The sequence below is a fragment of the Coenobita brevimanus genome, chromosome 39 (assembly GCF_032717465.1).
Source record: "Coenobita brevimanus isolate Jiangsu-jjx chromosome 39, ASM3271746v2, whole genome shotgun sequence".
NCBI lineage: Eukaryota > Metazoa > Arthropoda > Malacostraca > Decapoda > Coenobitidae > Coenobita > Coenobita brevimanus.
This window is the reverse complement of record NC_136992.1, coordinates 23,322,541-23,336,267: the sequence shown is the minus strand read 5'-3', so window position 1 is coordinate 23,336,267 and position 13,727 is coordinate 23,322,541. Positions and strand designations below refer to the sequence as shown.

General features: G+C 41.9%; 1 protein-coding gene across 1 annotated transcript in view; it reads right to left on the bottom strand.

Annotated features, from left to right (window-relative positions):
- Positions 1–310: 310 nt before the first annotated feature.
- The window catches only part of LOC145396820 (uncharacterized), a 73,770-nt gene continuing 60,353 nt past the window's right edge, over positions 311–13,727 (bottom strand). Inside the window, exon 6 of the mRNA XM_080270105.1 lies at positions 311–1,784. Within this exon, the coding sequence (XP_080126231.1) occupies positions 1,616–1,784 (169 nt within the window). The 3' untranslated portion in view covers positions 311–1,615. The remainder of the gene's footprint in view (positions 1,785–13,727) is intronic.

Genomic DNA, 13,727 nt, shown 5'->3' with positions numbered 1-13,727 from the left:
TTCACTGGAACATTGCACTGGGAGTCACCTTCTCTCTCAGTAACCATCACTTTACTCTTTTCTACATTTACTCTCATTGAAATAAATATTTCCAACTAGCAGTTCCACAATCAATGAGGGTGTTGTAGAGACTGGTAAGAGTGTTTAGTGGTGGTGATGACAGTGCAAGTGCCTGTGTGATATCAAATGTACATTTGGTGGTAACCTGAGCTCACCAGTACCACAATACCATGTAGTGATAAATACTGTTCGTGAACTACAACTGTGCCAGCACTGACGTGAAAACAGGGGTAATTTTGGAAACAAAATGACAGCAAGACTTTCCTTTATTTCAATTTTTAAAAATCTTACTCCATCATGTGAAAGGTTATGCACTAGTAGACCTGAAAAATAGATGAATTTAGAGAAAGCCAGTTTCTGGGTAGCCAGATAAGAGGTCAAGTACCTGTATTGACTGCAAAGTGCATCACTGAACTGAAAACTGCACTACCTACTGCTTCAACTAAATTGCCGAAAAACAATAACTAAATATGTACTGTATTAAAAAATGGACATATATTTTAAATTCTCTTACTCTGAAACTGCTTAAACTACTGGCAAATGGGTAAAATCAGCTTGACAATCTTGGCTCTGTCCAGCAGAACTGCAGTAAAGTGATATGACTGTGGGTCATTTTCAACTGTTACATGAATGTTGGACATATAAATGGTTTTATAGGCACCTTTTGAGGTTCTGATGAGTGATTAGAATTTGGACTCTGGAAGATTTGAGGTGTTATGAACCCAGGGCTAGTTCAGCTGCATTAAACAATTAATTTTTATGTTGTTCTCATCACACATTTCTACTATCATTCATTTTTTTTACATAATGTTTTCTTCATATCATTACAAACCTTTTCTCACACACCAATATCCTGTACCAAGTACCATTCTACAAACCGTACTTTCTCTTATTCACAAGCTGAAGTCATTCTCCTGGATGTGAACCCAGTGGACTGCAGGCTGAAGCTGACCTCTTGCAGTCTAATATCCCTCTTTCAAGGGACAGAGTAAGTGAGGGACATTTGTATAACCAAGCAGTGGAGGTACTTGTTTATACTGGTGCCACAGTATCCCTCTCCAGCACCTTCTTAGTATCCAAACACTGTCCTTTGAAACCTGAACACTGTTTGAAGAATGTTTCATACACTCTTATCAAGCTAACTCTCCCTGATCTACATCTTACTTTTATTTTGTTCTCCATACCCAATCTTGTTATTTTCTTAATTTACTCAAACAGGCTCTCCTCTCCCCCCAGATTACATCCTGGTCTTCTCCATTTGACTTACACACTCACTTAGTCATCCTCACGTCTTGTACTCACCAACACCCATTAACATACCAAAATAATGCACTAATTTTTCATAAAGGCACCATTTTCTCTCTGTCAAACTCCAAATATACATTCTACTCATCCACCACACTGCACTATCCTTGCCAACCCTACACTTTTACTCCTATCTGCAACAAGCACCTATTCACTGGTCACCCACAGTGCTGCACTACTCTAACCAACAATACACATTTTCTCTCCCCCCTGCAACACAAATCTCTCCATCCAAGCCAAAACACACAGCCTAGTCATCGCTGCTATGATCTCCATTATTTTGTTGTGGCTGCAGCACGTCACCTCTACTGGCCTTCTCCTGAACTTCTTTCAGCTGTTTCTCATATATTTTCTTGGAGTCACAGAAGCCCATGCGTGTCTTCCCAAAGCTGTTAGGACCCGCTGATGTGGGAGTGTCCCTGCAAATGATAATTAAATGAAGTTAGAGAAGTGATGTGTAAACATAGTTAAGATCAAGTGACACTGAGAATTGGAAGTGGCTCTTGTTTGTCATCTTTTTTTTTTTTTAACTAACTGACAATGAGAATTAGAGATTACTCTTGTTTGTCTGAAAACTTTCATCATCATCATCATCTTTTTCTTCCATCTAAAGACATGGTGAGGTAGGAACCAAAACAAGAGAAAGTAGGAAAATGGGAAAACTACCAACTGCATACCCAAAGATATGAGGCTGACAATCATTCACACGTCATTCAAACTTAAATGGCAAAAGAAATGTGACTGGTTTGCTATCCGGCTGCTAATCTGGGGACTAACCGTGTTTTGTTGCCAGCCTGCTATCCAACTGTGTGAAGTTCTAATCTGAGGCCAATAATGTGATGTTTGACCTTAGCCGTGACCTGTCTTTTACTCAGCTGTGACCCGGTCTGGTAGGTGCCATATCGGATATGATAAGGGACAACTCGTGTCAAATTACAAGGATGGAAAGGAAGTGATGAACCCAAGTGATGAGGACTGCCCCAACAGGATGCATTAGCCAACCATAGCACAATCACCCGTTATGACAACCTCGTGTATATGACTGGTAAGTGATATAATCCTGCTGTCAGATGGGTCAGTGATGGAGACAAGGTGTGGCTACTGGGATGTAACAAGAGTGTTTAAGATGGAGGACTTATTACTCTCACTCCAGCCTCTTCAAAGTCACTCTCCCTAGTTTTAGTTACCTAGTGACACATTGCAAGAAATACTCCAACTGTCAGTTAAGAATTTGTAGATATGTTAACCTGTACACTCGGATACAAAATGATCTTTACACTGGTGACCTCTACATACGTGTGAACGAAATGTATTTGACATAATCTTCGTCAGTATGGTTGGTATGCCTGAGTGAGATATGGACATATGCATCTGCCAATGTGATATTTGATGATACTGATGTATAAGGTTGCAGATATTCTATGACATTAAAAATCATTTTTGATCCGAGTGTACACAGCAATCTCGTAATATAACTGTTCCCATTTGGTATGTACTCTACAAGCAGAAGTGTCTGACTGTGCATCTACTTAACATCTAAAAGAACCCAATTCTGTGATGTGCTGTGCAGAGCTTTTGGAAGTAAAATAAGTTATTTGTTAAAGTTGTTATTGACACTGATTTGAACCCTCAGAGACAGAGAAAGACAAAAGGAAGTAGTCCATACAAAGAGGGTAGAAAGGTTACAAGAGGATGGAAAAAAAGGCAGAATAGAAGAGAGAAGTGGAGGAGTGATTGGGTGAATATGATCTGGAGCAGATGTGACACATGGAAAGTGTGTGCAAGATATTCACAGAAGAAATCTGTGCAGCATGTGAGGTGGTGTGAGGGGTGACGAAAAGCTGAAGGGGCATTCAAGGAACACCATGGTGGAATGAACAGATGAGACAGGTTGTGGTACAGGAGAAGAAAGCATGTAGTGTGTGGATGAGAAACAGGAGTGTGGAGGAAGTTGAGAGAAAGAAGAGAGTTAAATGTTGATAGGAAGAGAGAAGTGAAAAGATAGAAAGAGAGAGTAAGAAGATGGATGATGATTTTGGAAGGAATATGAGTGTAAAGTGGATGGAACGTAGGAAAATGTTCTGGAAAAGAGGTAAAGAGAGTTAGACAGGATGATAAAGAAATAAGTCAATGAAAGAAAAAAATGGTATATTGCTAGTGGAGAAGGGAGAAAAAGTGAACAGATGGAGAGAACACCTTAAGGAATTGTTGAACATACAGAACAAATGTAATGTGCATGTAAGTGGCTGTGGAATGGCTGGGAGAAGGGAAGTGAGAAGCCAGGAAGGAATTACTAGGATGGAAGTAGTGGAAGCAATGAAGAAAGTCAAAATCGGGAAAACCCCAGGAATTGATGGAGTGTGTGGTGATATGCTGAAGCATGGGGGAGTGAGAGTAGTAGAATGGATATGGAGGAAGTGCAGATTGGCCTGGGAGGAAGATAGAGTCCCAGATAATTGGAAGTCAGATATAATTATTCTCCTGTACAAAGGAAATGGGGGAAAAAGTGTGTGGCAATTAAATGGGCATTTGTCTTCTTAGTGTAATAAGGAAAGTATATGTTAGGATACTTCCTGACCATGTTAGGGGAATAACAGAGGAATCAGTTGGAGAAGAACAGGGAGGTTTTAGGATGGGAAGAAGTTGTGTAGATCAGATATTCATTCTTAGGTCTTTAGTGGAAAAGTTTCTAGAGAAGGGAAAGAAGTTGTATGCAGCCTTCATGGAGTTGGAGAAAGCATATGATAGGGTGAATAGACAAGGAGTGTGGAAAGTATTAAGGATTATGGAGTAAATGGGAAGTTACTGAATGCTGTGAAGAGTATGTACGAGGATGCTAGGGCTGCAGTCCGAGTGGATAGTGAACCGAGTGAATTTTTCTATCTGAATGTTGGATTGAAACAGGGATGTGTCATGTCCCCATGGTTATTCAATCTGCATATGGATGGCGTCATAAAAGAGATACAAGGTAGGGCAGTGGATGATTGAGCGACCCTAATAAGAGAGGGCAGTGCTTGGAAACTCCCTGTACTGTTGTTTACAGATGATACTGTATTGTTAGATGAAGACAAAGGGTAACTGCAAGGCTTGGTGACTGAGTCTGGGAGTGTGTGTAAGAAATGGAATGTAAATGTGAATGTAGGGAAGAGTAAAGTCATGGTCTCTGAGAGAAGTGAGGTCAGTGAATGTACAGTGAGGCTGGATGAGGAGGAAATGGAAAATGTGAATGTGTTTAAGTACTTGGGTAGTACGATGAGTAACGATGGAAGTTTAGAGGATGAAGTGCTTGAAAGGGTACAACAGGGAAGAAAGGTTGCTGGAAGTGAAGGAGTGCTGTGGTGTGGATGTGGATGTGATAGAAAGCATTAGAAATACATTGTGGTGGTTTAGCCATGTGGAGAGGATGGAGAGCAAGAGACTAACAAAGAGAGTGTATGTGAGAGAGGTTGAGGAGGAGAAAGGGAGGGGGAGGCCGAGGAAGAGATGGAGGGATGGAGTGGAGAGGTAAATGAGAGATAGGGGTGTGGCTGGGTGCAAGACAGTGAAGTGGCATTGGACAGGGCGATGTGGAGATAATTTGTTTGTGGCCACCTCTTATGGGATTTTTTTTTTTTTTTTTTTTTTTTTTTTTAATGCGAGGAAGAAGGAACCAAAGGCCATGAGCCTGCATTGAGACATCTCGCAACAGACAGACAGAGACAGAGATCTCCCCACATGGTCTGTAACAGGAGACAAAGCAAATCATCATCATCATGCAGACCTCCTTGCCCACCCTAAGGCAGGGTGAGAAGTAGCAATGTCCAGACTGCCACAGTTTGCCCAAAATGGGCCATGCTTCTATTTACTCATCATTCAAGCCCTCGAAATCCTGGCTCCATCAGATAAGAAAAAAAAATTTCATCACGTTCAGTAGCTTCACATATAACTACCGGACAGAGTCAATCCAAACTTTGTCATGTTAAAATGGGATGCCAAATTCTGGCCATGCACTTATCTTCACAAAATTCATCCACCCAGCTCAAACTCTTGCCAGTCCCTTAGCCTCACCAACTTCCATATCTCTCTTCCTCACACACTCATCCACCACATCTCTCCACCTTCTTCCTGGTCTAACTCGCCTCCTCCCTCCTTCAAATTCACTCAGATAGGCCTTTTTCACCACTCTGTTGTCATCTATTTTCTCCACATGACCATACCATATCAGTACACTCTCTTTGATTCTGGTGTCCACAGACTTCCTCACTCTGCATCTTTCATGAATCACATTTTGTATCCTATCCACTCTCTCTACTCCACATACACTCCTCAGCAGTACCATCTCTACTGCTTTTCATTTTCATTTTCATGCCACACCATTGTCTCACATCCATAACACTCCTTCATGTAAGCCTCGCATGGCTGCAACACTCAAGCCTCTGTTTCTTATCATGGTCTTCATAATACTGGCTACTTTCCTTCCTTGTGTCACTCTACTTTCTACTTCTTTTGTACATGTTCCTCTCTTTTCTGTCACTGTATCCAGGTATTTGAACTCTCTCACCAACTCCAGCCTCTCTCCATTCACTGTGACATCACACTGGGAGTCACCTTCTCTTTCAACAACCATCACTTTACTCTTTCTACATTTGCTCTAAGGGCACATTGCTCACAGACATATACAAAACTCTGCTCTAGTCTACCAAGCTCTTGTTCAGTATTTGCAAGTGGCACTGCATCATCAGCATACAACAAATTTGAGATATTCCATCCATCACCAATCATTACAATCACCATCCCTCTCTCCATTACTCGTGTATTTACTTCTCTCATCACCCCATCCATATAAATACTGAACAACCATGGGGATGTTACCCAACCTTGTTGCAAGCCCACACTGATCATGAACCATTCACTTACCATAAGCTGGGGCTATTCAACTCGCCTGGGGCAGTTAGACTCAATGAGGGGTAATGAGACTCAGGTGGTCCAGACAGTGTAAATAGGGGTATATTTGACTTCTTCACTGGCACTATACTCTAAAATCATTAATTTATACTGAAAATGAAATTAAGGGATAGCTTGCGGAAGGTAAGTGAACTGTGGTCAGTTTTTCATTCATGTTATTCAGATTTTTTTGAGCTGTGTTTTATAAGGAAGACAGGAGTAATTGTAATTTTCACCACTGTCCCTTGGATATATAATAACATTCTAAGTGTCATTAATGTTTAACTACCTACCAAAGTAAGTTAGCTGCTTCTGTTTATAAATTATTATTTCTGATTAACAGGGCATTTTGACTCAGCCCCCTGAGGCAATTTGACTTAGCACTTTGGGGCAATTTATATGCTGCAACTTCAACAATTTATATGCTGCAATTATATATACATATACATATATAAGCAGTGATGAGAAATAGGGAGGTGAGTATGGAAGTTAAGAAGTCACTGCATGATAGTATTGTGATCCCTACCCTGACGTATGGAAGCGAGGCATGGACCTTGCAAGAGGGGAACAAGTCAAGAGTGAGAGCAGTGGAAATGAGCTACTTGAGAGGAGCATGTGGAGTGACGTGGAGGGACTGGTTGACGAATGAAGAAGTGAAGGAACGTTGTGGGGTGGATGTGGTTGAGAAGATTAGGAGAAATACACTGAGGTGGTTTGGACATGTGGAGAGAATGGAGCATGAAAGACTGACTAAGAGGGTGTATGTAGGTGAGGTGGAGGGAGGAAGAGGGAGGGGAAGACCGAGGATGAGGTGGAGGGATAGAGTTGAAAGGTATATGAGGGAGGGGGGAGTGAGTTGGGGGGAGGGTAGTCAAATGGTGGGTGACAGAGCAACTTGGAGGCGTTTTGTCTGCGGCCACCCTTTGCGGGATTAGGGCATTGGGCTATAGACAGATAGATAAATAGAACTTCAACAATTTATATGCTGCAACTTCAACAATTTAAATGCTGCAGCTTCAATAATTTATATTCTGCAACTTCAACAATACTCAAGAATACTCATTGATAGGGTTAGGCATATGACAGAGGAGCTAGTTGGAGAAGAACAAGGGGGATTTAGGAAGGGAAAAGGGTGTGTAGATCAGATATTTGTTCTAAGATGTTTAGTGGAGAAGTATCTAGAGAAGGGAAGGAAAGTGTATGCTGCCTTCATGGACTTGGAGAAAGCTTATGACAGAATAGATAGGCAAGGTATGTGGAAGGTATTGAGAATATATGGAGTGGAGGGGAAATTGTTGAGTGCTGTGAAGAGTATGTACGAGGGAGCTAGGGCTACGGTGCGAGTGGATGGTGAGCTGAGTGAGTTCTTTGATCTCAATGTGGGACTGAAACAGGGGTGTGTGATGTCTCCATGGCTGTTTAATATATATATGGATGGGGTTGTAAAGGAGGTGCAAGGTAGGGCAGTGGATGTGGGGGTGGCCCTAATGAATGAGGGTGAGATTTGGAAGCTTCCGGTGTTGCTGTTTGCTGATGATACAGTATTGTTGAGTGAAGATGAATGGGAGTTGCAAGGTTTGGTGAATGAATTTGGGACAGTGTGTAGGAGGAGGAAGCTGAAAGTTAATGTAAACAAAAGTAAAGTTATGGTGTTTGAGAGGAATGAAGTCACAGAGTGTGCAGTGAGATAGGATGGTGAGGATATGGAGAATGTGAGTGCATTCAAGTACTTGGGTAGTGTGATGAGTAAGGATGGAACTTTGGGGGATGAAGTACGTGAAAGGGTACAGCAGGGAAGGAAGGTTGTTGGTACACTGAAAGCGGTGATGAGAAATAGGGAGGTGAGTATGGAAGTTAAGAAGTCACTGCATGATGGTATTGTGATCCCTACCCTGACGTATGGAAGCGAGGTGTGGACCTTGCAAGAGGGGAACAAGTCAAGAGTGAGAGCAGTGGAAATGAGTTACTTGAGAGGAGCATGTGGAGTGACGTGGAGGGACTGGTTGACGAATGAAGAAGTGAGGGAACGTTGTGGGGTAGATGTGGATGTGGTTGAAAAGATTAGGAGAAATACACTGAGGTGGTTTGGACATGTGGAGAGAATGGAGAATGAAAGACTGACTAAGAGGGTGTATGTAGGTGAGGTGGAGGGAGGGAGAGGGAGAGGTAGACCGAGGATGAGGTGGAGGGATGGAGTTGAGAGGTATATGAGGGAGGGGGGGGTGAGTTGGGGGGAGGGGAGTCAAATGGTGGGTGACAGAGTGACTTGGAGGCGTTTTGTCTGCGGCCACCCTTTGCGGGATTAGGGCGTCGGGCTATAGATAGATAGATAGAACTTCAACAATTTATATGCTGCAACTTCAACAATTTATATGCTGCAACTTCAACAATTTATATGCTGCAACTTCATCAAGTACTATCTGAACATTTGTAGACACTACATCGTGGATTTCAAAGCTAATCTCCCAGGTACAGACTGGGTACATGGCTTCCTGAAGAGACATAAAGTCCTGCTGTCTTCCAGGATATGCCATAATATTTTGAGGAAGAGGGTTGCTGTCTCTGAAGAGGTCATAGCAGCCTACTTTAAAAAGCCAGAAGACAGTCTTAGGGGAGTACCTCCTGTGAACATCATTAACTATGACGAAACCAACATCATGGATGATTCTAAGGGAAGGCTCTCGATATTCCAGTGTGGTATAAAACATGCAGAGCATATCATGAATATGATGAAAAGTTCAACATCCACCATGTTCTCCATGACTGCCAGTGGAAAGCACCTTAGTCCGTATGTTGTTTACAAGGCTGAACGCTTGAAACAGTCATGGATTGAAGGAGGATCAATCGACCTATATAACTGAACTTCTGGCTGGTTCAATTCGAACTGAAGTACGAGGAGCGGAGAGGTGGGTCTCCTGAAGGCACACAACCAAAGGACAATACTGGGCAAGAAGGCATCGAAGGTCAGAGTGATTCGAATGAAAACCTCAAATGTTGCACTGAAGGAAAGCCCACTGAGTCCAATGGGGTGCTTTCATAGCTAGTATCCGATAGAGGGCACTGTGGACTCTAGTTTAACAAATTCCTGTGCTGTATAAAAAAACCTATTTCTCTGTTAAATATCAACACTGCAGTGTGAAACTGTAAATCCCTGTAATGTCACATACCATAATATAAATAATACAAATAGAAAACGTGATTACTGTATAATGTAGTGCGAATTGTTTTACTTATCATATATGGAAATCAAATACAGTATTCACTGAGGGCAACCCCACCATTTCGCTGGTCCTGTAATATTACATTTCTACTATCAGTACATGTAGTGGAAGTGAGGTTCTTACAATATAGTTGGCTCAGACTGCATATTAAGCCTAGTGGAAATCTTGACTCACTCAGTCTCTATGTTAGCTTAAATATAATGTTGAGTAAATACTGGTATTCAACACTTTGCCCACCCAAGTCACACATGTGCAGCACAGGACAGTCCCATTTAAGTTTTTCACCAGAGATTATGTTCTCAACTTCTCATTCATTCCAAAATCACTTACCGTGAACTCCTCTACATCCAGCTATGCTGATCGTGAATACAGAACTTGACTCCCTCTATGTGTAGGGAAGGCAGATGTCTTGGCTTAATTTACCTTCAATGTCCATCCTCAGCAAGATCCGCCAAACAATGATGCATAAATGACCCTGGTATTAGGATGGTCTCCTAGACTGGATGAAATGTGATGATGAATGCTGGTATGTGGGGGGCACTCACCATCCACACTCAATGTAGTGCTGCTTTGGGTGTCTGCTCTTTCCTCTTTTCCTTCCTTCTTCTTCTGTCTTCCTTTCCTTCATTCTTTCCTCTTCCTTCTGCCTATGGGTGACTTTACACTCCCTCTTCCGTCTTTCGTCCTTCACTCTTTCCTCTTCCTTCTGCCTGTGGGTGACTCTACACTGATTGACAACCCAAATGGTGTCCTGTACACCAGGTTACCATTTACTATGCTGGTTGGTAACCATATAACTAAATTATGATGCCTGGTGGTTTACTGAGTAATTACAGCACTCCAATTGGATTGAGCGGGTGTAGGTTTATAACCAAGGGATGGTTGGGGTTTATTGCTCACATAATGCCATTCAGGGATGAATGAAGCTGGTCACTCTCATCTTAAATGTCAGGACCAACTTGCCCAGTCCTGGTCTCTTACGCTCCTTATGGGAACACACAGGATTGGATGCTGGATGGATGGATGGATACTCAACATTAAATTTATGGCAACATAGAGGCCGAATATGCCAAGATACCCACTAGGCATAATTTACAGTCTGAGCCAACTATATATTAAGAACCTCACTTCCACTATACAGTATAGTAGAAATGTTACATTACAGGACCAATGAAATAGTTGGGTTGCTCTCAATGAATATTTCATTTCCATATATGATTAAGAAAACAATTCAAGCTACATTATAATTATGTTTTCTATTTGTATTATTTATATTATGGTATATGACAATACCGTGATTCACAGTTTCACACACCAGCGTTGATATTTAACAGAGAAATAAGGTTTTTCAACAGCGCAGGAATGTATTAAACTAAAGTCTGCAGTGCCCTCAATTGGGCCGGAGCTTTTCAGAAGCACCTCATTGACCTACATCAGGTGTTGATAAACATTATTTTAACCCGCCCCGTCCCGACGACGTATGGGTACGTTGCAATGATTTGCATTTGCCAGTCCCGGCGACGTACCAGTACGTCGTGCAATTGCAAGGTCGCTAATTTGCACAATTTTCAATTTTCGCACGTGATTTTTCGTATGTATACACGGGACACCTTCCTCTATTCCTGTACAAGATACCAAGCAGGGACAATGCCTTACACTGCATAACCTCCCCCCTCCCCCCCTCACGCCATTGTCTTGGCAAAGGACCTGTTACCAGTGACCTGGCTAGTAAAGTTATTCAGGGACAGAGTGATTCCCCAATCGATGACAATGTGGAGGACAATGTTTACATAGCATTAGAAGAAGAAACAGCCAGAAATAATGATCAGGTAGTGTGGCTAAAATAGGTCAGGTATGGTGATTAGTTAGTGAGTGAAACAATGCTTATAATGCCTTTATTACTGCTTGAAAACCAATATACTGTCATACTACATATACATTCGTACCAAGTAAATAAATAAATACCATTTATGAGTGGATAAAATAGTTACCCTCCCATAGAACTCGTTTTCTTTGGTGCCAGCATGTTAGAAAACCCACTCAGGTAAGGAGGAACTCCTACCTGGATTGGGCACTTTAAACCTCAGGTGAGCGATTTCTCTATGAATTTTCGATGTTTCTCACCAAAAGCAAAGGTTTTAGCCAAAAAAAAAAATTTGAAAATACCTCGGGACTGGGGGATGTCGGAGGTGCGGAAAACCTCGGGACGTGACGGGTTAATTTTTCAAATACGTCTTTCCTGTGTTTTTCTATGTTAAAATCCACTTTCACATATGAAATAGGACCACTGAATTTTATTACCCATACAGTAAGGCATTTTAAGTGCCTTAAATATTGCACTACAAACCTTAGTACAATGAAAAATAGCCAAAGCGCTTCGAATACCCCTATCTTACAGCAGATGCCCATTTACCCTCACACATGCCTCACTACCATCATACAAACTTATGACGGCACCTAGCAACTTACCATCTACACTGTACATTTGCAAAACCTTTCAGTCTTTCTGTATCTACTGCACTTTGTCATATGCGTTTTCCAGATCCATATATGCCATAAACAACTTATAGTCCTTCTCACAAGCCTTCTCCACTATCTGTCTAACTGGAAATATTAGATCCACACATCCTATGCCATTCCTAAAGCCACCCTGTTCATCACTCACTAGGACTTCCGATGTCTCTCTTACTTTCTCTAGGGTATAATATAGTAATTCTACCATATACCTTCCCTAAAACACTCAACAGACTTATGTCACGATAATTCTTGCACTCACTTCGCTCACCTTTATTTTTGTACAGGGGTACAATCACTGCCTTTTTCCACTCTACTGGCACAGTTTAACTCATCCATGCCTTCTTACACATCTCCAGCAAGCACTTCATTCCACTCTCTCCACTACACTTAATCAACTCTGTATACACCTCATCAACTCCAGCTGCTTTCCCATTTCCTGGCATTGCATTCCTTCTCTGTATACCCCCCAAATCAATCATGTTAACAGTCACTTTGCTCTCTTCATTCCCATTCACCAGACTTTCAAAATATTCTTTCCATCTGGTCCTTACTTCATTCACTGGTCTACATCACTTTTGCTGACTAGTGGCTCATACCAGATTAAGGATATTTCTGGAATGGTGATTCCGAAAATTACAACCATTTTCAGGTAGGGCATCAAATTTTCCCACAAAATGTTGAATGCTATCCCTGAAATGGCCCCACTGTAATATAATGCTGAGGTAGATTAATATAAAATGCCATATTACGCTGTGCCCCTAATATTTTGGTTGCTACCGTGTACATGCGGTATTATGCCTTTGTCAGTCCGAGATGTAGGGACAGGAAGCACCTCTAGCTGATATGATTCAACAGCCGATGACAGAACGCCTGGTAGGGAGGGGCTAGTTGTCTACAATACGGCCGGTAGGAAGGGGTTAGTTGTCAGTTGGATGACTGCAGTGTCGGTGCTGTGCTGATTGGTTGAGCCAGCTATTGCTTCATTTATACTGACTGTGTCGCAGAAAACAATGGCTTCTTGTAGAAAATGTAAAACTGATCCTGATGTGTTTTGCTATATCTGTGGATCTTTACCATCCCAAAACAGAGCACAAAAATCACAGAGTTCGTTTGCAAAGTGTATCGCGCTTACTTTGGTGTTCCTCTTGGTGACCGGGAGAAACCATGGGCCCCCCATAAGGTGTACAGGACATGTGTTGAGAACCTCAGACAATAAACAAAACCTCAGAGGAAGAGTCTCAGTTTTGGAGTTCCGATGGTATGGCGGGAACCCCCAAACCACCTGACTGATTGTTATTTTTGCATGGTCAATGTGTCTTGTTTCAGCTCGAAGACGAAAACCTGTACTGAGTATCTTAATCTTCCCACAGCATTGCGTCCTGTTCTTCACTCAGATGAAGTCCCTGTGCCTACTTTCACCACTTTGGATGTCGCAAGTTTGGATAAAGGTCCAACGCATTAACTATCTGATACCAATGATGATGAATATATTGCCTCATGTAGCGGTATCAAGAGTACGAGACCATTCACGCAGGCTGAACTGAATGAATTGGTAAGGGATCTCAATCTGTCAAAGCTATCTGCAGAATTATTGGGGTCAAGGCTCAAAGATAAGAACATGTTGGCACCCGGAACAAACATCAAGTACTGCAACCGAGAGGCAGATTTACCGCATTACTAAGCCAAGAAACCATTTACAAC